The 23,620-nt window shown below is 45.2% G+C and overlaps 1 protein-coding gene across 3 annotated transcripts in view; it reads left to right on the forward strand.

Annotated features, from left to right (window-relative positions):
* GALNT16 (polypeptide N-acetylgalactosaminyltransferase 16) overlaps positions 1 to 23,620 on the forward strand; it is a 75,198-nt gene that overhangs the window by 22,905 nt on the left and 28,673 nt on the right. For all 3 annotated transcript variants that reach the window (XM_061380293.1, XM_061380292.1, XM_061380294.1), the window contains exons 2-3: positions 14,027 to 14,202; positions 17,715 to 17,813. In XM_061380293.1, the coding sequence (XP_061236277.1) occupies positions 14,027 to 14,202; positions 17,715 to 17,813 (275 nt within the window). The remainder of the gene's footprint in view (positions 1 to 14,026; positions 14,203 to 17,714; positions 17,814 to 23,620) is intronic.

Here is a 23,620-nt window from a genome sequence, read left to right on the forward strand (position 1 = left end):
TGGAGTTGTGCTCTGGGAAGCAGAAGGTTAGCATTGCAGCCCCAGCTGTCAGAAACGGGCGTCCACAGTTTTGTTGCCACCTGTGCATGAGCTTTGAGTTTGAAAACTTGCTCACAGAGTGGCAACTGCTGAGCTGGTGGCTGGGTTGTGACCCAGCTAGGTGTGATGGGGTAAGCTATCAGGAGTATGGTCTTCATGCGGTGTGAGGAAAGGGAGACCGGGCTGCAAGGCTCTGGGAGCTTTCTGGAAATGAAATTTGGGCAAAACCTGACTAGTTACGGAAAAAAATGTCAGGCATATCTTTTAAAAAATGGACTCAAAACCAGCAGCTCCCATAATCTGCCTTATCAGACCTATGGTTTACCCAGGCCAAAAACCAGCCAGAGCCTAAGGTTTCTGCAGCAGTGTTACTGCTGACCACAAACATTCAAATATTTGAAAATCAAGTTTTATCTTCACTTTATGGCTTTTGAATTTCTACGTATCTGGGTTTCTGTTCTGCAACCATGAAGGCAAAAATTGTCCTTTCAAAAGAAAAGCTGTGGGTTCTCCTAACAGTGGAACCCAAGAGTTGCATCCTCATGTGACTCACAACAGGACTGTGAACACTGTGTGCTAAAGATTCTTGCTGCTCATCACAATCATTGACTTTGTTTTGCCGCAGTTTGCACCTGCAGAATGAGACAAGTGGCTGTGTGAGGGATTGCAGTGCTTTGTGCATGGGGAGAGCTGTGTTTCCTTGGGCAGTGGTTTTGACCATACCTATCCTGAATGTATTTTGGTGATGCCCACTTCAGTGGTTCTGCTCTTCTGTATGAGCCCAGCTCTTTCCTTGTTGACAGTGACTAAATGACAGAGCAGAGAGGCTGTTGTGGAGGCCTCTGTTAATAATGTGATTGAAGTCTACAATGACAGAGGCCCATGTAGCATAACACAGGGTTTTTTTCTTATTTGACAGGCATATATGAGCCCTTTGCATGATTCTTCATTGGTATGTATCCTTGATTAAATTTGCTATTGGGAAGTGAATTTAATGCCTTTGCAAATGGAGACCCAAGCAGGAGCAGAGCGTGGCTCTGAGGGTCTTGTCAGTTCAAATTGATTGCTGAGTTCTGGAACTGGAGCAATGCAGTAACTGAAAAATTAATCAATTAAAATGGAACATCGTTTGGCTCCTAAACAAAATGCCAACAGCCTGATACTCTCAGATCTTTACTGACAAATAGACAGTGAGTTTTTCCTCTATTAGAAGACAATGTTGCATGCCTCAGGGCTGAATGCAGAGAGAGGATATCTGAGTGAACAAGGTCTTGTGCAGAAGGACTCGTTTTTGTAATAAATCATGGATCCATCACTATTGCCACTACAGAATGCTTAGAACCTCCAAAATACAAGTCTGCATTGCGAGCTGAAGGTCATTCTTGAACTTCTCTAAGAAGCCAGGTCAGGATTCAACAGCGGCATGAGGAGTTACATACAAGTCACCCTGTTAAACGCTAGTTTGGTTGTCGGTTTACAGATAAGTTGCATTTTTGGACTGGGCCAGGCTAACTCTCAACCAGCGAGTCCTGCCAAGAGCCTTTCTGTGTGATGTCCCAAAGCTAATGTGAGGAAGAGCTGTGTGGAGCACTGTGTAATTACTTGACTTGTCAAAGTTGTGTCCTGCCCGAGTGTTATTTCCTGGGAACACAAGCTCCACGCAGGCTCTGGGGTCGTGGGCCAGGCTCCAGGAGCAGAGTGGTACCACAGCTGGCACAAAGGCAGGAGTGTGGCTTCCTGAGGCCAGTCTGCCACGTGGCTCTGACTGCAGGATGTGCCGTGCTTCCCACCTGCGTGGTGCAGCCATCTGTGAGAGGCTGTAGTAGCATCTATCTGGTGATAAACATGGGGAGAGAGAAGAGAGTTGGTGAGGAATTGGATAATATTCAAAATCATTCCTGTCTGAGCAAGATCTACTTACAGAAGCATGTTGGGGAAAAATCTTTCTTTGCTGGAAAAGTGGGGAGAGATTCCTACCTCCTGCTGTGGGGCTGGGTTTGTCCTTGGTGGGGGTGTGAAATGCCCCCTTGTCTTCCTGGCTCAGCTGCGCACGTGCACAGTATTTCTGCAGAATGTGAATGTTGGCTTGTGGCAAACCCACACTATTTTATTCTTAATCTTCTAATCCTGGTTTAAAGCTCTAACTCTTGAGGATGAATGATTAAAAAGGCAATCCAACTTCCTTTCTCTAGCTTTAGCAAAAAGCCCTTGCAGCATGATCTTGAAGGCAAAGAAAATGAGCCTCAAGCTTAGTATAATTAAGCGTTTGAATGCTTTGGGTGAGCAGTGCCCAGTCCTCAGTGCTAGCTGACCTCTGCACACCTCTTGGGTAACTAGTCCACTGGGTAACTTGGGTAACTGCTGACTACGTTAGCAGCTTATGAGGTCTAAAGTTGCTTTCTCCTCTGTGAAAATATCTGTGGCAGCATCTGTCACTCTAGACAGTTGTGATTCACTGGGAGAAAAAGGCTGAATGTAGGTCACTTGAGTTCAGAGGGAATAGATTAGTACATCAGAAGGGGAGGCACATATGTTGCATCTGTTCAGTGTAAGTGGGGGAGTGGGAATAGAGGTACAATTTATGTGACTGATATGTTTAATGAAGACTTAGACCACCCTCATTTGAACTGTCTCATTGGCTTCATAGCTCTATCAGGTAATCAGGAGGACATTATCTGTCTTAATTCAGAATACTATATCACAGTATCACAGTATCACAGTAGGTTAGAGATTGGAAGGGACCTCAAAAGATCATCTAGTCCAATCCCCCTGCCGGAGCAGGAACACCTAGATAAGGTTACACAGGAACGTGTCCAGACGGGTCTTGAATGTCTCCAAAGAAGGAGATTCCACAACCTCCCTGGGCAGCCTGTTCCAGTGTTCCGTCACCCTCACTGAGAAGAAGTTTCTTCTCAGGTTTAAGTGGAACCTCTTGTGCTCCAATTTGTATCCATTACCCCTTGTCCTTTCATTGTTTGCCACTGAGAAGAGCCTGGCTCCATCCTCGTGACACTCCCCTTTATATATTTATATACACTAATAAGGTCACCCCTCAATCTCCTCTTCTCCAAACTGTAGAGACCCAGCTCCCTCAGTCTTTCCTCATAAGGGAGATGCTCCACTCCCTTAATCATCTTAGTTGCCCTGCGCTGGACTCTCTCCAGCAGGTCCCTGTCCTTTTTAAACTGAGGGCCCCAGAACTGGACACAATATTCCAGATGAGGTCTCACCAGGGCAGAGTAGAGGGGAAGGAGGACCTCTCTCGACCTACTAACCACCCCCCTTCTAATACACCCCAGGATGCCATTGGCCTTCTTGGCCACAAGGGCACAGTGTCGGCTCATGGTCACCCTGTCGTCCACCAGGACCCCCAGGTCCCTCTCCCCTACACTGCTCTCTAACAGGTCGTTCCCCAGCCTATACTGGAACCTGGGGTTGTTCCTGCCCAGATGCAGGACTCTACACTTTCCCTTGTTATATTTCATCAAGTTATTCCCCGCCCAGCTCTCCAGCCTGTCCAGGTCCCTCTGGATGGCAGCACAGCCTTCTGGCGTGTCGGCCACCCCTCCCAGCTTAGTGTCATCAGCAAACTTGCTGATAGTACACTCAATTCCCTCATCTAAATCGTTAATGAATATATTAAATAATACTGGTCCCAGTACCGACCCTTGAGGCACTCCACTAGATACAGGCCTCCAACTAGACTCCGCCCCATAGACTACAACTCTCTGGCTTCTCTCCTTCAGCCAGTTCACAGTCCACCTCACTACCCGACCATCCAGACCACACTTCCTCAATTTAGCCGCAAGGATGCTGTGGGAGACCGTGTCAAACGCTTTGCTGAAGTCGAGGTAGACCACATCCACCGCTCTACCATCATCCATCCACCGCGTTATTTCCTCATAAAAGGCTACAAGATTGGTCAAGCACGACTTCCCCTTGGTGAAGCCATGTTGACTGCCCCTCATAACCCTCTTATCCTTGATATGCCTTAAGATGGCACCAAGGATAAGGTGTTCCATCACTTTCCCAGGAACGGAGGTGAGGCTAACCGGTCTATAGTTACCCGGGTCCTCCTTCTTGCCCTTTTTGAAGACAGGAGTGACATTTGCTTTCCTCCAGTCCTCAGGCACCTCTCCCGTTTCCCAAGACTTGGTAAAGATGATGGAGAGCGGTCTAGCAATGACCTCAGCCAGTTCCCTCAGCACCCGCGGGCGCATCCCATCTGGACCCATGGATTTATGGTGTCCAGATTGCTCAACTGGTCTTTAACCCATTCCTCATCGACTAAGGCAGACCGCTCCGTTGACCTATCTTCATCCGGGGTCTCAGCGGTACAGGGCTCTTCAGGACTGCCTCCAGCAGAGTAGACAGAGACAAAGAAGTCATTCAGTAACTCTGCCATCTCTGTATCTTCTGTCACCAGGGCACCCGTCCCGTTCATCAGCGGGCCTACATTGCCTCTGGTGTTAGTTTTACCTGCCATGTATTTGAAAAAGCTCTTTCTGCTGTCCTTGACCCCTCTCGCCAGCTTTAATTCCAAGGAGGCCTTAGCCATCCTAGCAGCTTTCCTACATCCTCTAGCAGCAGCCTTATATTCTTCCCAAGTGGCCAGCCCTTCTTTCCATGACCTGTAAACTCTCCTCTTCCACTTGAGCATACCGAGCAATTCCCTATTTAACCACGCAGGTCTCCTGACCCTCTTCCTCGACTTCCTACGTGTCGGGATGCTCCGATCTTGAGCTCGGAAAAAGCAGTCCTTGAACGTCAACCAACTATCTTGGGCCCCTTTCCCTTCAAGCAGCCTAGCCCACTGGATTTCCCCTAGCAATCGCTTGAAGAGGCCAAAAGGTTCAAGGTCAAGGTTCAGGTAATGCCAAATACTGTATGTCAGTCTGTCATGATACAGGTGCTATAAATCAAGGCTTAGGAAATGCCTAAGTGGACACTGAGCATCTAGCACTTAGAAGACAAATAACAAAACCTTGCTCATTTTTCTTCTTTATTTTAATAATTCAAAATCACTTGGAAACCAGGGCATATGAAGACTGGGATATTCTCCCCAGGAAAAAAAAATGCAGGTTCCCATAGTGCCTTTTTTATTCTAAAGGACTTCGAAACACACTATTACAAACTGTGTGTATATAATCTTTAGCAGAACAGTATTCCTATATACAGCAACTAACCTAGATGGCTTTTGCTAAGGAGGTTTGCTGTGTGATACTAAACAGATGTCTGAATGCAGACAGCTTCATGTCCATGTGACCATCTTTTCTCTGTACAAATCCTTCATTCCCAGAGGCTACCCTTTGGGATCTCTTTCTGGCAATGCTGCTGTTTTGGTGTGGGTACAAGCACGAATTGCCTAGTCCCTTAGGTATTCAAATAGCATACTCTCATGTCTGTCTTCTTCTTGATGCCAGATGTTATCATGCATATTTACGGATGGAGAGAGGTGTGCTTGGAAAACAAGTGCTGTTTCAGGAAAAACAACCCCCACAGACCTCACGCTCCTCTCTCGTTCTGGTATTCAGTAATTTTGAAGACCATTCCCTCACTGTTTTTCAGGGTTTTCCTCCACATTGTTTTTCTCCTGGAGAAAAATATGAAAGAGTAAAGGTTTCTGTCAATAAAAATGGCAGTGTTCCTGTCACAACAAAATTTGCCAAATAGGGAATAAATGGCTCATACTCCAGGGTATGAGATGAAGATCAAATGAACGTAGAAGCCAGAGGTATATGTATCTGGACATGCGGATGTTTATACAAAATCAATGTATATGCATGTCATAAATACATTAAAACAAAAAATGTTAATAGTTTTTCAGTTTTGCATAACGGAAGGAATAGGCCTTGGCAACTGCTTCACTTCATCTAGGGTCTGGATTTCCTCAGAGCTGTTTGGAAGAAAGTGCCCTCAGGCATCTATCTTTGAGACCCTTTTGGCTTCTGCTGCTTTGTTTTACTCAAGACTCCCAAAAACAAAAGACTAGAAGGATGCCCCAGGGCATTGTGTCCCCTCCCTGCAGTTATGAGCAATGTCTTCCTGCCTCTGGGCTGCTGAGCTAGGATCCAGCTTTTGCTAACTGCTCAAGGTCTGCTGGGTCAAAGATGGACATACTTTATAGAAGTCATCTGCTGTATGTTATATCTATATATGCTGTATGTGTCTTGGCCAGCAGTAAAGCATGATAACTGCTAGTATCCTACACCTGTCACACGTGAGGCTGTATAATAAATTCCAGCTTCTCAGGTTCTTATTCTACAATGAGTATACACCAGGACTGTACTCAGAGGGAAATCCAAGTTGGCATGATTTATGTATGGATTGCTAACCTGCATGGGGGTGGAGAGGGTTTAGTTTGTGCTAAAGCCGGTCACTGCATGTGGAAATGACTTGTTTGCATGCAGTCTGATGCTGAGCTCATATAACTAGCATGGCAGCCGGTACCCCATACTCCCCAGGGCTGCTGTCTGCAAAATGAATGTGACTGATGTGTGCTGTGGTGCTGGCACTTGTGCACTCTCTGCTACTCACTTTTGGCTGTTCCCCAGCTGTCAGCCCATGTTACTATACATAGAGCTGGACATAGTGATCCAGATGTGCTTCCTGAAAGCATCTCTTCCTCCTGTAGACAAGGACATGCAGGGTCAGGGTAAATATCACAAGAAGGAAGTTTCTTCATCAGCTTCACTAAAAAGATGGCTAAGTAGGATCATTAAGCAGAGGCCACTTAGGTTCCTCAGAAGCAAGGCTGTGATTCTTACACATGAAAGCAAGGAGCTGGGACTGTGGTAGGACAAACACCACCTTTCTGTATGCTGAGAAATTGGATGTGGGGAGTGGTGTATGAAGCTATCAGAGAACTACTGCTCATGATAAGAGGTACTAACTTAATTGCTTTTGGGTTTGGGTTTGTTTTTCTTTTTGCTGCTCTCCCTTGCAAAGTTCCACCACACTGTTTTCCTCTCTCAAACTTCCCGAAATACCAGTTTGTCAAACCATGGCGAGTCTGCTTGAAACTTATGGCCAAGGCTTTTCTGTCAACACACTGCTGTGACCTCTAAGTCAGCAATATCCCGTTCCTAAACTCTCCACACTAACAATCCATGTCTGTTTGTGACAGACATTATAGGAGAGTGTGATGTTGACCTCATCTGGGATGTTAGCAGTAACATGGAAAATGCTGTGCCACCTTCCGTGTCTCTTGGAAGAGACTCTGAAAGTAGCATCCAAAAATTGATGGGTAGGAGATGTTATAAAAATTCTGTTTTGGCCATGATCTGATGTAATTAATTTTTTATTACAATTGATTAATATCGAGAGGCAATAAGCAAGCAGCGCTGGGTGCGCCAGGGAGTCTCCGCTCCACCGAAGACGCACACCGAGATTTCTGGGGTACAGTCTCTTATACTCCTCAGTCTTGGGTTTCAACCAATCCTGTCGTCTCCATCACCCAAATATCGACGTGGTTCCTTTTCATTGTTCTCCTCCTGTTGCTGGGGGCTTATCTTCAGGTGAAGACACTTCTTAAAAAGTTATTGAATTCCTTGGCATTACATTAACATGGGATGTCTGTCACAAGCTTAACAACCATCTAAGCCCCCCTAAATTCCATTTCTTATATAGTTACTTATTCAATACACAAGTTTCACCTCATCCTGTAACAGGATGTATCTCTTGATTACCTAACCCCCCTTAAGGCATTCAAGCAGTTAAACAGAGTACTCTTGTAATTAGCAAAGTGTTTGAGACATTCAAGTAGTTAAACAAAGTACCCCTTAAAGTAACAAAGCGTTTGATTAGGAAGGATTATTCCTTTGTTTCTTCTTCTCTTTCATCATTGTATTGGCAGGAACATCTATCATAATCTGATCATTCGTATACATTCTACACATGATTTTCGATTCCACCCAAAGTACAATGATGACAAGGACTCCTAAGCTGCTAACACGAATCATTCCTACATACCTCACAAGAGAGAACATTGCTGTGGAAACCAGACACAGAAAAATAATTGCTTCTCCTTTCTTGCCTTATGCAGGATTTCTACCTTTTCAGGCCAGATGCTTGAGGACACTTTGCTTGTCAATAGCTCAATGCCTGGAAAAACTGTAAGGAAGGAAGAGAAGAACAAAATAGAAAGTATTTGGTGAAATCCTGTGACTTCCCAGCCATGAGACAGGGATAGAAAGAGTTTCTTGGGCCTAAAACAAAAGAGAGCAGAGATGCAGTCTTGCAGAGCTGGCAGAGTTGCCTCTGCATGCACAGAAGGCAATAAATGCCAGGAGACAGTGGAAAAGAATAGGGAGGTGGAGAGACACCTTGGGCAAGCAGCAGGCTTTTGCTGCATCTCAATCCCACCATCCCTTGGCAAACGCAGCTCTTTCACAGGGCTTGGAGAAACCCTGAGCTGGCAACCATGGCCTTTTCTCAGAGGACACTGAAAATAGCCTCTGCTGAGGGCTCACCAGTGGTCTCCTGCTCAATTTTGAACTGGCAGCATGTCTCAAGATTGTCCAGTGTTGATGGCAGTAGAAAATCCCTTGTGCCCTGTTAGCTGCTTGTGGGAGCTGATCAATTCAAGTAGCTTTACTGCTTCCATTGTGTTACTCCAGTTTGTGCAAGCTACAAGCAAAACATTCAGTTGGTCTCTGAGCTCCTCTGTCAGCACTTGCACTTCTTGAAGAACAGAGATGGTTCTATTTAGCTGTGGTAGTTTTTATTAACATTTCATAGCAGAAGTTCCATAAGAGCATGGTTCCTAAACTACATTTACAATGAATTTACACAGTTAAACAAAGCATGAATAAAATAAGCCCTGTGCTGTCAGGCACAGCTTTTCTATTAAAGTCTTTTGAGCAGTTTTCCAGAGAAGTATACAGACTATTTCATGAGACATAACAAGAGCCTTGTGTGCACTGGGATTCCTAAACCCAACTGGAAATGCAACACGCCCTCTAAAACAAATCCTCTTAGCAACAGACCTTCAGGAGACACTATCTTGCATATTCAGCCCATCCAGAGCAGCTTGCTCCTTGGGACTTGTTGCAGCAATCAGCTGCCATGCATAGCCTATCCATGTGCCAGCATATGGGTCACAGAGCTGAGCAGCACCCATCTCTTAGCATCCACAAGCACTACTCCGCTGCACAGTACTACCACATCTGATTGTTGGTAGTGGTGCTGTGCTGTTCTGTCTTCTCTGGGACTTGCCATCAGGTCTCTGGAACAGCATTGTGGAGCAAGTGGAGTGAGCCCATGGAGCAAAATCGCATAGGGTGCAGCCCCAGCAGCTCCCCTGTGTTTTACAGAGGTGACTGAGCCCTGACCTTTGCTATGAGGGAAGAGGATTTGCTCAGTCAGCAATCCAATGGGCTGAAGCTGGCATTAAACCAGTTCAGTAGGGAAATGTCTGCTGTAGGCAGGGTGGACTTGAAGGGCTGGTGGGAGGGAGGTGCTAGCAGGGTTGGGGTGACGGCACTGGCAGTATGTGTGGCTGTGGCAGCAGGATAAATTGAAGATGATCTTAACCAGGAGGAAGGTTTGGCAAGGCTGTTACTCCCTGGCTTGCTTTGTGTCCATATTCGTCAATTAGACCTTCCTGGTTGGTCAGTTCTTCCAGCGGAAGACCCTCCCTGGGGATGGTTTGTGATTGCATTTCTGTTCTGGAGTCTGACAGAGCTGACATGATCATGAAAATGAGCTTAAACCAAAAGAGAAGCTTGGCAGTCCCCTGCTCCATTTGTTGTATTAGCTCTAAACATTTGTAAGAAAGATATGCAAGAGCTGCAAAGTATATGTCCTGTCATATAAAACTGCTGTTGGACTAATTTTACATTAACTGTAAAATGATTAATTGCACTTACCTTTGAAAGTTTTGCACACCTTACTCCAGTAAGTAATGATTCCTCATGACCCCTCGAGTATGGGTATCCCTTTATCACTTGCCCAGGCCTGCTGCTACAAAAAAGTGTCTTAGGGCCCTAAAGTCTCCAGCTGCTGTGGTTTAGTGTGGCTATTTGCATGACACTGGAGCTAGGGTGCCTGTGTCCAATGACAGACAGTGACAATGAACAGAGGTGAGTGGCATTGCTGATATTATAGCCTTGCTATTTCACAAGTGATAAGGACTAGAGGAGTATCATGGTTAAAAAATGAAGCTAGTTGAAAAATGAGGCTCTCAAGTTTTCATAGATGTGCATGGCATTAGTTCCTTTCCGTTAATCCCTTGTTTACAAAGTTAATTTCACTATTTGAGTTGTTTCTGGTCTCTTGAGCCATGTCAAAACACAAATAAGAATGTGCTTTCAACAGCAGAAGAGGATCTTAGTTCATTCTGCTACTGAAAAGGAGTATTAGGCACTCACATTTCTAGTGCCTATTTATTTCTGCTTTCACGTAGCAAAGTTTTTTTTGGTCTATCACAGAGCATCAGTCAGAAGGAACTGGGCTTTTCTGTTCCCATAACTCCCACTTGTAGTTCCAGCCTTGGGCATGGAGGTACATGTGTACCATACACATAAAGAATTTTGTAGCTACATAAAGAATTATGGCTGTCCTGCTTATGTGATAAAAGACTTGACCCTGCATTCAGCTATACATCCTGTGCCTTTAATATGCCTGAAGCTCATATGTGTTTATATTGACCTCTTCCTGAAGTGAGAAGTGTCAATGTGAAAGGAGAGGAAAAAGGGGGTGGATGTCAGTCTACCCTCCTCAGAGGATTTGGCAGGGGACTGACTACTTATTTCATAGGGACCCTGTGCTGCTTCTGTCAAGTATGTTTTGAATTAATAATGATAGATGTCCTGTAGCCGACCATCTGTATTCTAGGAAAAGAATCTGATAAAGCACGTCAGTCCTTAAAGGTAAGTTTTATATTCACTTTGCCAGCCTTGTTTCTGTCTGGACTCCATTCATGATGGTGTTTGCTCTCTTCTCTTAACCTGACATTGCTGTTATGTGGTTTATAATGAGCTATAGTATCTAGGGCTTTTCTGAGGAGCTGCTACCTTGCTGTTCCTGCCATGTTTTGTATTAACACCGACCCGATGAACTGTAGAGGTCTATGGTCCCCTTACTAAATGGCATGTCTTGTTTTCAGATGTGGGGTTTTTGTCTGTGTGTTAGATAATTTTGAATTCTAATGCTGTTTCCAAACATGTCTGACATTTTTGCTGAATTTCTTATTGATATGACAAACATGCTGTCTCAATAGCCGAAGTACTTATGAAAATACTGTATAACACTGGATCTAGAGCAAACCCCTAAGACCTGCTCTCACAATAGCCCTTCTGCTCTGACTGAACAGCTAGCAATTCTGCCCTGACAGTGACTTTCCAACCAGTTACACCCATTCATAGTAGTTTCATCTAGACTACTATTTCTCTACCTTGATAATGATAGTATCTTACCAGCCTCTATAAAAAACCTTGCCAAAGTCATGATGTATTTATCTTCTGCTCCTCCACACCCGTAAGACTGATTACTCCATCACAGGAGAAAATTAGGTTGGTCTGACATGATGTGCTTTTTGACAAATCTCAGTTGGCTCCTATTTATTACCTTGTTATCTTCTTGGTGCTCACAGATTGATATTTGATTGTTTGTTGATTAGCTGTCTTTCTGGAAGCTGAAGCCAGGCTCTCTGAGCTATCATCCCCTGAATCCTCCCTTTTCCCTGTTTGAACAGAGCACAAATTGATGCTGGCTGAGATAAAAGTGAGAATTGTTCTTAACTGACAATTAATTTCCAGTGCTCTTTTTCCGCTTTATAAACTTGATGTAGAAGTAACATGTGAACTGTAGTATCTAGAGAAATTACCCCTAAAAGTTCAAGTTTAGATGTGTCATGGCCCTGAGGGCACTAATGGACCTTCCTGTCCCTGCCCACTCCTTGGGGCTCCCCTGACCCTGCTCAGGACCCCAGGGGCTCTCAGCTACGGCCCAGCCACGGGCCCTGCCCTGATGCCCCCCAGCTGCCCTACTCCTGTCTGGTGTGTAGGATGATCCCTGGCTGGCAAGTCCTGCCCTGAGCCCTGCTGTGGGGAGGTACAAAAGTAATTATTTTCCTCCTTGTACTGAAATTAGACTTTCAAGGGAGAGTCTAGGCAGCAGGCTATGAAATCAGCTGTATGGGGTAAACCCATATGCAGCACCTTGGTTGTGCAGCAGTTGAATAAGCTTCTTTGTGTTGAAAGCAGTGGTGAGCTTTTTTTTTTTTAACTGTGGAAGGTCATTTCCCTCATTCTTGTATGGTAAGAAAGGGACATCTGAACGTCAGGCTGAACTTGGCTGTATTAGGCATAATTTTATGGACCACTTTCCCCCCCCCCCCCCACTGTATTAATCTTCTATCCAAATGGAGTAGTCCTAACCTTTAGTTCGTCTTCACTCTCCAATAGCTTCCTTCCAAAGACCAGCTTGGCAAAACTTGCACTCTGGCCATGGCTAGCTGAGCTGTCACTAATATTTGTACAACAGTGTTTGCAGTGTTTCAGTTCTCTCTGTCCCATTTTCAGTGCACTCAATTTGCTGTGTTTTCCATCTCGGCAGACTGAGTTCAGGGCTTCATTGAGTTCTCCATGGGGACACTCAGGTCTGTAACCCAAGAGGTCACGGTTCGTTTGAAATCCATCAATACGCATGAGTAATTCAATTTGTATCTTCTAATGTTCATTACCTTGCACTTCTCTGCACTGAATTAATTTGCCATAATCTTACCCAACTGCCTGGTTGTCTTATGCCTGTCTGCACTGCAGGGCAGCCCTTCTTGGGAAAAGGTGCAGAGATGTTTCTTCTAAGCTTTCTTCTGCTTAAGGAATTTGCCATGGTGCTGGATCTCTTGAGTTGTTTCCTAACCCACTAAGGTGGCTCATCCAAAACCCTGTGTGATACTGGGGACCAGTGCCTGGTCTCTTGCTCTCTAAAATTCCTAAAAGGAGCCTTATAGTAGAAGGAGAAATGTGATTGAGCCTAGTATTAGAAGGCTATTTTACAGAGAATGATCTCAAGATCTGGGGATTATCCAGTGCTCTGGATGAGATGTGAATGTACCAGAATCCATCTTTTCCAGCAGTTTTAGGGAGCTCCATCCAGCACTCCTTTGTACAAAGCTGGGAGCACTTTATGGCTTCTTCATGATTTGGTTTATCAAATGCCTACTATAGACAATGTGTTATACTTTTACCATATAAACAATCCTGATTGCTTTAGAAGTCAGTATTTTGCAGTTTCTAGTTTATTTCCAACCAGAATCTTGTATCTAAGAGTTCAGCATGGGCTACAATTGTGCCTGTCCTCCCTCCTGGTGGCCCTAGTGAATGGTCTTCAGGGGCTGGCATTGCGCTGACTCTGTGGCCTAGGGAAGCTAGCAGAAAATTAGGAGAAAAGAGGGATGGCTCAAGTGTTTTAGCTCTTGTGTGGAACTGGGGACAATCACATGCAGCTTCCAGCTTTATCATGGACTTCTGTGGGAGTGGACAAAGCTGGACGAGGCACAGCAGGGAACCTCTGAAATCAGCTGCCTCTATGTTTGTATGTGATAGTGATTGCTGAAAGACTGAAACTGGTTTTCCTCAAAATACCGTGTTTCAGCCACATTGGCTGGAGGTTGCTTTCAAACCTGTGTTGCCTGGAAGGGTTTCCAAGCGACTGCGATCTTGCACATTCTGTGCAACAGGTGCTAAAGGGAATTTGGCTCTACCTACATTATCAGGAGCAGCAGGTTTCATCCCAAGCTCAGTCAGTAAGGATAGTGAGGCCTGTGATTTTCCTTGGAGAGGGCAATTATAGCACTACATCTATGAAGGTTTCCTGCTTTCCTTTCCAAGCTTTTGCCTCTAATGTCTTCCCTTTTACCTTAGCCACTTCCAAATGTGTGGAAAACATCCTGCTTTAGTGTCTGTGTGTCTGAACTTATCACCTGTGTCTAAATGTGAGTTGAGTGTTCTCCCTGATGCTCTGATGGTTGTCTCTGCTCTAGATGACAAGGGCTCCCCAGCGAGAGAAGAACAGCCGGAGAGGTTTTGATGAGAAGGCTTACCTGTCCTCAAAGCTGCTGAAGGCTGGAGAAGACCCCTACCGCCAGCATGCTTTTAATCAGCTAGAGAGTGACAAACTCAGCAGCGATCGGCCCATTCGGGACACCAGGCACTACAGGTACCATGCAACCCTTGCTCCAAGCAGTGGCTGCTGCTTGGCATGGGGAGCCCACTTGCCCCCTCCTGTGTTATTGTGCAGTGTTGACAAAGGGTGGTTGGGGGTTTTCTTCACCTGCATCGGTCTGTTTCTTTCCTGTATTTCACAGTTAATCTGGAAAGGTCTCAGATTTGCAGAAACCCTTGACTAACTCAGTGCCAGCTTGTTGCTTTTCTAGCATCTCCTCCCAGGTCCAAACATCATCTTGATGTTTCAGCACAGCCCCTCCATTGCAGATCAAATTGCTCATCTGACAGCTGTTTGCAAAACTCCCTTCAAGCTCATGGCTTCCCCCAGTGACCCTCTGTCCTGACTGTGAAATATGCCATTGTTGCATCCTTGCTTTACTCTGGTGTTCTTCATGTGCTGTGCTCTGGCTGTCTGAAGCTAGTTTGGTGCCTTCTTTCCAGCCTGAACATGATGGTTTGGATGAAGGCTGTTGGGTGAAGATAAAACTAACAGCCAAATAACAGTGCATATTTCATGGCTTGCAAAATGCTCATTGTTATTCCTGTTTCACTGAGCATGAATTTATTCTGCTGACAAAACTCATCCTTAAATTGCTAATAGTGCCCAGGTAACTATTTTGTAGTTTCTGGAGCACAGAAAGATAATGTTGTACCTTCAAAACTGTAGATTTGATAGTGATAGGACAGTGTAAAACAGCCTACTTGACAACAGATAAAAACCAGACGCAAGCTAACCATATCTGTAATGCCTGTCTATTTGGGCTGGAAGCTAAACCCTACCAAGGGTTGCAAAGCAAAACTTCACAGCCCCTGGAAATAGGAAAAGAGGCATCTAACCAGATTGAAACCGTGAAAGGATGTTAGGAGACCTAGAGCTTTGTGAGCCTGCCCTCACTGACAACACTCAAGGTGCTTTGTGAATGCAAGCAGTCAGGACCTGGGTTGTGAGATCGAAGTCTTGTGCTCCTGTTCCCCAGCATAGTCCTTGGGATTGGCTTTCTAGTGTCTCAGAGGTGTCATGTCCTGCATTACTGAGCAGTCTCCCTGACATGCAGAACTGCTGGTTTCTGTTAATCTGCTGTTGTGTTGTGGCCTAAAATCAGCTTGCTTCAAAGGTGAATTACTGTTTAATTTGATCCATGGTAGCATGCAGAGCATGTTTTTTGTGAAAAGCCTTATCTACGCACTTTAGTCTGAAAAAACCCCATACAGGTGATTCCCTGGAAATGTATGGCATTTCAGCGCCAGCTTTGCAAGGATTCCCTTCAGCAATGGGGAGTCCAAAGTAGTGTATAATCAGAGCAGTAAAACTTATTTCTGTGTTCTTCCCTTTGGCAGAGGTGGCAGTTTGGGAATGAAGGAGCTGTGTTTGAGTACATTGTCTTGTAAGACTACTGGAATGGTGGCTGGGGTGGCAGTTTAGGATTAGGACTTATTTCAGCTGATACAGAATCATAGAACTAGAGTGGAAAATACCTCTAAGATCATAAAATCCATCTTTTACCCCAGGACTGTTAAGTCCACCACTAAACCAGAGCCTCATTTACATGTTTTTTAAACGCTTCCATGGATGGTGATTCTACCACTTGCCTAGGAGGGGAGCCTGTTCCAGGGAAGTGGTGGAATCACTGTCCCTGGAAGTGTTAGACCGTGGTTTGAGGAAAGGCCATCTATGTGTCACAGATGGACCTGGCTCCCCATTTAAGGAGTGGGAGGGTCAATAGGTCCCTAATATGTCACTTTTTCTTCAGGCACCCAAGCAAAGGTTGGCATACTTAACTACACATCCTACAAGCTCCTCTGACCTAGCATGTAGCTAGGTTTTGATCCAAAGCAAAGAAAGGGTCAGCTTTCAAGCACAAACTTTGTCCTTGTCCTCTGTGATGCTGTAAAAATGCTGAGTTTTTGAGAAGACTTCCCCAAATGACATATACACCAGCCTTTTCTGCTTTTGCACTTCCTGATGCCTAACACATTTTATATGCATTACCTCATGAAGCTGTTTTAAAACATAATAAATGCGGTATGTCTTCTGTCTGGTCTTGGGTTTTCCACTTTATTCTTTATCAAGGTTTCTTTATATGTGCTAAAATTGCTGAAAGACACTGCAGTCCACTTAATAAAATCTTGCAATGAAAAAGTCATAAGCCGGTAGGACTGAATGTGATGACAAGAACAGTAACGGGCTAGTAGTAGCCAAGACAGAATAGTAAGCAAATGTGAAAGTACAGGAAGTGGTTCTAAGAACTGAATTGTATTTTTCCCAAGGATGGATTCAGTCTATGTGTGGCCTTAAGCTGTTAAACACACCAGGCCACAGTTTCAGTTGCTCTTTGTTGGGCAGACAATTAGTGCACACTAACTGCTGTTTGACACTGGCTTGAAGCTAAGAAGACAGACACTCTGGAGGAGCAGATCAGCCCAAATCTGCCATTCTTAGTACCTGCCACAGTTGGGTCCAGGGTTCACATCTGTGAGATGTTCTCCCCCAAGAGTGTTTGCTCTCCACAGGGTATGTGCAGCCCTGGTGCAACCAGTCCTTGGTTCCGAGTATGAGTGTATGCACCTAACATTACACTGTCAGATGAGAAGATGAGAGGAATTGCTTTCCATTGCCAGCTGAGGTATTAGTGTTGAACTTCTGCAACTGCCTGATGCAAATCACAGCGCTAGATAGTGTTTTCCTTTCTGTTAAGCCCAGCGTCCAAAGAATTTGAAGTGCTTTGTACAGTGATGCCTTGGTGTGCCAGCTCCATGCATCCTTAGCATGTACATGCCCTATAGAATCATAGAATAGTTAGGGCTGGAAAGGACTGTAAGGTCATCAAGTTCCAACCCCCCTGCCATAGGCAGGGACACCTCGCTCTAAACCATATCACCCAAGGCCTCGTCCAACCTGGCCTTGAACACTGCCAAGGATGGAGCATTCACAACTTCCTTGGGCAACCTATTCCAGTGCCTCACCACTCTAACAGGAAAGAATTTCCTCCTTATGTCCAATCTAAACTTCCCCTGTTTAAGTTTTAACCCATTACCCCTTGTCCTATCACTACAGTCCCTAATGAAGAGTCCATCCCCAGCATCCCTATAGGCCCCCTTCAGATACTGGAAGGCTGCTATGAGGTCTCCACGCAGCCTTCTCTTCTCCAGGATGAACTATGCATGAATAAACAAGATTTTACATGAATCGCAGGTGAATCCAGGAACTAGAGCCCAAGATGTCAAAACTTTGGTTCCCATAAAACCCCATATGCCCTCCTAAGCATGCAGCATTTGAGTTTAGGTGTCACAGCCTCCAAACTTTGCCTTTCATCAGGCACAGTTCTTTTTAAGTTCTGCCAGCCTTGGTGCAGGAGCTGCTAAGGTCTCCCTCGCTGCAGCTCAACTGTGCTGTTTCTGATTTTAGCATGTTACACTCTTCTCCATTAGAAACTCTAGGTATGTTGCTGCACTGGCTGCAGTTGGATGATGTTTGTCTTACACTTGTGCTCCTCTGTGTTGCAGATGTACTTCTGTACACTATGACACAGACTTGCCAGCTACCAGTCTCATCATCACCTTCCACAATGAGGCGCGCTCCACCCTGCTCCGCACAGTGAAGAGGTGAGTTCAGCATGGGTGCTGGGAACAACTGATAGTGCCTGGAAGGGCACTGGTGGAGGGCTAGGCTTTTTACAGCAGTTAGCCAAGCAGGGTGGCTGCAGTTACCCAAGTGCATGGGGTCTGCCTTAGAGCTGGCTCACTAGGACAGGTCAGGGGCTTGGATTGGCACTGTGGGTGTATCTTCAAAGACAGGATATCTGCAGTTAGCTACTGTATAGCCTCTATGGGGAGAATTGTTGGTACCAGAAAAAGGGCTGCTGCAGTGGGAATAGAACTTGGTTTGGAAGAGTGAGAGGGAGCCAAGGGGACGCACTGTGTTGTTAGCTGCAGCTAAGGAATGGGGCTTGGGAGGGACTGTGTTCCATAAACAGGAATAAGCAGCCTGCTCCCTGGTAGGGCACATGTTACAGGAGCTGGGGCTGGCTCAGTGAGGGCAGGGGCACTGCTCAGGAGTCTTTCAGGCAGAAGGTGATGAACTTCAGGTCTCATGGAGACTGAGCCCTTGTTGTCTGAGCAATTGCTGCTAAACAGTTGCTGCACCTCATGGTCCACCAGATGCTCCCTGAGCTTTGCACACAGGCTTTGCCGAACATGCAAGATACTTGCTATCTTGTACCTGTGTCTCCTCATATCTGAGTACCAGCTGTGGGTGAATCTAACAGGTAAATAGGTGGCATAGAGCCTGTCAGCATCCCGAGGTAGACAGAAGCATGCAGTTATCTGTACCACAAAGCAATGTCCCAGCTGCTCCTTCACCCTCCCCCACTCCATCGTCCCTGCAGAACCCGTGAAGGTTCCTTTCATTTTAGTTTTTACACACAAAAATGCCACCTGCCCTCTGACTTTTCAAATAGTTTCTCAAAGGGCCTCTAACACCTGCAAGCAGGCTCAGAACAGCCTGCGGAGGCTGAAGGAAGAGTGAATTGTCCGGGTAGAAGGTTGAGCTGATGGTATCACTAACAAATGCATTATTCATCATCACTACTTCTTCCCCTGACATATCCTGTGGGCTTAGAGAAATGTGCTTTGTGAATAAATAACAGGCTTTTTCAAGTTGGCCTTATGGTTAGAAGGCTGGGTTTCTGTCTTCCAGGTTTGGTGCTGCTGTGCTTCCAGAGACCTCTATATATTGCATTAACACATTTTGCCTTTTTACCTCTATCGTTTCCTTCTCATTTGAACCGTAAAATGAGTTCTACAGAGCCAATGTTCAGAAAATGAGCAGATTTGTTTGGATCCACGGTGCTGCTAGGGCAACGGGAGGAGATTTCTGCCAATGACAGCAAAGGTCAGACAGTAAACAGTTAGGTGTTCAGAAACTATGGTAGTAGGATCTTTAAGAAAATCTCAAGCCACCCAATCAAATAGTCAGATGCCATGATAGTTAAGATGATATTCAGAGCAGCAGTAATGCATAGAGAGGGAGACTGATATCCAAATCCTATGAAGGTGAGGTGTACTAATGAGTAGATGAGTGTTGCTGATGCATTAAGATATTGCTTGCTCAAAGCAAGGTCAACTAGAGTAGGTTGCCTTTGTCTACACCTGATCAGTTTTTAGTACCTGCAAGAATGGAGACTCTGCAATCTCTCTGAGCATTCTCTTCTCAAGGCTAAACAACCCCGTTTCTTTCAACCTCACCTCATACATCTGATGCTCCAGACCCTTGTCTTAGAGGTCGCTCACCAGACCTGCTTCAGCATGTCCCACTTTTTCTTGCCCTGGGAAGCCCCAAATGGACGCAGCTCTCAAAATGTGGTATTACCAGTCTCTCAGATGTGGTCTCCTGCAACCCAGAGCCCCCCCAAAAGACCTTGAAAAATGGATAACCCATCTTTTCAGATTGGTCCCTTCAGTCCTGCTGCCACTGGAGGAGTGCCGTTGGGAGGAACTGACTGCACTCTGCTATGAATGGTGGGGTGGATAGCATTTCCTCCCAGGCCTCTGGTTACAGCTGGAGTCTTCATTACCAGATGGTTTATAGCCTGTGCATGTGAATGATTTACTCCTTGCTTACATCAAATGTCAGAAGTATCTATGATTTATCCCTGCCTGACAAGGGATCCCAAAGGCTGAATTCTTCTCGGGCTCTAGAGTATTTCCAGTGTCACACAACCAAGCCTCGGCTAGCAGCCTTGTCCTTGAGGCATGGGAGGTTTGACAACCATGCACAGAGGTGAAGGCTCAGGTCATGGTTGCAGTGATAGAAGACGCATAAAGCTAAGTCTCCCTTGTATGTTGACACTGATGTTACAGAGGGAGCTGAAGATTTCACAGTGCTCTTCAAGACCTGTTATGTAACCTGAGAGTCCTGCCTTTCAGTAAAACGTATTTGAATGCCAGGCTGTGTATGTAATTATTGCTCAATTCACATACACAGACAATGCACCAAATACTGTGTAATTAGTTTGCAGCACTTTGGGATAAGTCAGCTATCAAAGGGACTGTTCTGTTCCATTTGGTTTTATGACCTGGCTGTTTGTCTGCAGAGAACCACAGTGATATTAAGCAACAGGAGGCATAAAATTGCACTGCCTTCTTACCTGCTGACTAGTCAGGCTTGCAGCTAGTCATTATTTCTATATCCATAAGAGGTTTCTTTAGCCAGGTAGAGCACGATTATTTAGATAATTAGAATTAAACATTTGAGATGCATCTGGTGAAAGTTAAATATGATTCCACTGTTGTTATGGGCCTCTTCCCAAGCTTGGTTATCATAATTATGCTAAGGGAATGCTGTAAGAATTGGGGCTGGAAGAGGCCAACTGATGGAATTAAGCAGCACTGAGCAAAAAATTCTATGGCTGAAAACCTTTAAGAGGCCAAATCTTTAGAGGTGAGCAGAATATATACTACCAGTTGAAGTTTTCATACCTGAGATCTTTGCAAGCGTGGCTGTTGAGTGCCTAAATTTGGGCATTCAAACATCAGCTGTAAAACTTTGGAAGTTCTTGGAAGAAATATATGAAAAGGGTACTGGCATTGAACTGATGTAAAATTAGAACTCGGAGAGCCTATATGTGCTCCCCTGAGTCAGATACTGTCTTAATGTGTTATTCTGACAGCTCTGCAAGGTAACTCAGCTAAGTGGTAATGCTGGTCTTGGGAAGTGACTCAGGAGTGAGGCTCCTGCATCACTGTTCATTTCAGTGTGATCTAAACAGAGCAGCTGTAGGGGCCAGACCCTTCTTGCTAACCCCCACCTTCATGTATGCACACAAAGGCCCACATAAGCACCTCTGGCAGCTCAGCAGTTGCCAAGCTCTCCCTTCTGCCCCTGGGATCTCTGCTGCTGGGTGGAAGCAGTAGGAGTGATGTGCTGATGTTGCCAGTTGAGGATGGGAGAGATGTTTGTGTATGAGGGAGAGGGGGAAAATAGAGTAGTGACTCTGTGGAGAAATAACTTCTTCTTCCAGCACCCTGTTGCTTGTCTCTCCTGGTCTCCAGAGGCAGCGTGTGCTGCGTGCCTGCCTGCTGCTGTGGGCTCCAGCCATCTTCCTCCTCTGCCCTAGGCAAGAGCATCAGGACCTGCTGCCCAGCCTGAAAGCTGCCAGAAGGACCAGGCCAGTGCACCAATAGGCCATGCTGACCCAGATCCTACAGTCCCATGCAGGGAGTTGTTCAGACTATTCGTTTTCAGTGTAGTGGGAGACAACTAGTTAAATATACCCAGCAAGAGAATAAGAAGAGGAGTAGGGAAAAAACAAAAGGGAGTGGGCTATCCACCAGAACCTGTAAATATGCCAGTTCAAATGGCTCGTTGCTGGCATCTTTGGTTCTGCAGGAGATGTGTGTCAGTCAAGAGCTGCTTGCCTGCATGATACCTTTTCCTCGGCAGGACATATCTGTCACTCTTAAACCAATTACTTGCTTGGCATCCTGCTCTCCTTCAGAAATAACTGTCACTCAAAAAGCATTTTGTGTGATTGATGTTTGTCTGATTAGTTATTAAGCAATACAGTCGCTTCTGCTGCGGTGACTATTGTTGCAGAAGGGAAAATCAATTGCTTTGTTGTATGGTCCCCTTCTCTTTATTTTTCATTTCAGTAAGTATTGCAGGGACTGTCTGGTTTTGGTGCAAATGTGGAGGTGAATAATTAGGCTTTAGGTCAACGGACTTGAACAGCTGTCAGTGTCTATGCAGACATCCTGTACAAATTCTAATTAAAAGGATGCTGTCATAGTGCTAGAGCATTTGGTATAGCAACTCATTACAATCACAACTTAAATAATGGCAAAAGAGGAGATTATTTTGGAGCAAGGAAAAACAGGGTGCTTCTCTGCTAACATTGGAATAAAGGAGATTATCTGTGAGCTGATGAGGACTGGACGTATTAGCAGAGGAGAGAAACTCATTGGCAATGCTCACATGGTGTCATGCAACAGCGTAAGGACACTGATACTGCGAGAAAAGGCAAAAGAGGTAGGGAATCCATGAGATGAGGGGAGAGCAATCTGTGTTTCTGCTGTAAAAGGCAATTGTCATTTGGACTTTCGAATTCTAACAGCATTTTGTGCCTAACAGCAACAGATTGTCTTGCCAATCTCTGCATCTCACTGAAGTGAAATACTAGGATTACTGTTTCTTGTTAAAAAGATAAGCAAGACAAAGTGGAAAGAAGACTACCTTTCCCAGGGATCCACAGCAAATCATTGCAGAGCTGAGAGAAGAACTGGGCATTGAACAATTAGCTGTAAACTCCTTGAGGAGTGTTTTCTCTCTACTGGGGACTTGGTGGACAGGTGAGGAAGAGAGAATGAAGTGTTTGCTTTCTTTTCTTCCCTGGTTATCTTGGGCTGGAAGACCTGAAACTTGTGGAGAGGATGTGAGCATTGTCGATAGTCAAGCTGGTGGGAGAAGGTGTAGAACACTATTTTACAGCCGTTATGGTGCAGGATGCAGCCTGTCTGGATGGGTTATGTTTTGCATTGAGTTTGCACGTATTTCAGTGCAGGCCAACCTTGTCTGTAAAATATGCAGATGATGGCTATGCTGGGAGAAGCTGCAGTTATATCTGTGAAGAGGGACAGCACCCACTTCCACCCCACCGTGCTGGAATAACCAGAAAGGTATGAGCCAAGAGAAGCAAATGAGGTTCAGCTTTGAAAAATGCAAGTTCAGTCATCTGCGGACATGCAAGCCCAAAATACAAATACTCTCAGAGATGTATGAAGCAGCAGAAATCTGAAATAGAGAGGGATGTGATACTGAACAGTCAGGATTTTGCTGTATGAGACAGCAGAAAACCCATCCAAACTGAAGAATCTTTGGCTCTGTATACAAAGCCATCAATGATGCATCTTAGCAAGATGGTAATTTATTTCTCTACAGCTCCATTCCTGGGAGTATGGGGTTACTCTTTTTGTCTGTTTCCTGTGGAAAACAAAAAATGCAAAAAGCCGACAATTTTTCTCCAGAGTTGCTCAAAATCAGAAGAGCAGGTGCCACTGAAATGAGATGAGTTGCTGGGACTAGGAGGACAATGTTTGCCTCTGTTTTTCATATTAAAGTTTGAATAGCTGTTGCCTTGGGGTGCCTAAGTGTTACTGAGCAGTCCTGTTGAAGGCAATGAGGACTTGCCTGTGCATAGAGGCATTGGAGGAGGCTTGAATGGGAATATGCTGTGTAACTGTGGTAAAGCCAGGGGACGGACTTGAAGAAGGTAATGGAAAATTAGTTCAAGCGTTTTAAAGGAATGAGAGGTACAAAAAGGTCAGAATCAAACCGCTCTGACTCCAGGGTACCAGGGCGTGTTAACCTCTGAGGATGTGAAGAACTCTGCGCAGAGCCTGGCAGGTGGGAGGTG

Source organism: Neopsephotus bourkii, unplaced genomic scaffold (genome assembly GCF_033783945.1).
Source record: "Neopsephotus bourkii isolate Nb327-2 ecotype Australia unplaced genomic scaffold, CSIRO-AGI_Nbou_v1 NB_1792, whole genome shotgun sequence".
In the NCBI taxonomy this organism is placed as follows: domain Eukaryota; kingdom Metazoa; phylum Chordata; class Aves; order Psittaciformes; family Psittacidae; genus Neopsephotus; species Neopsephotus bourkii.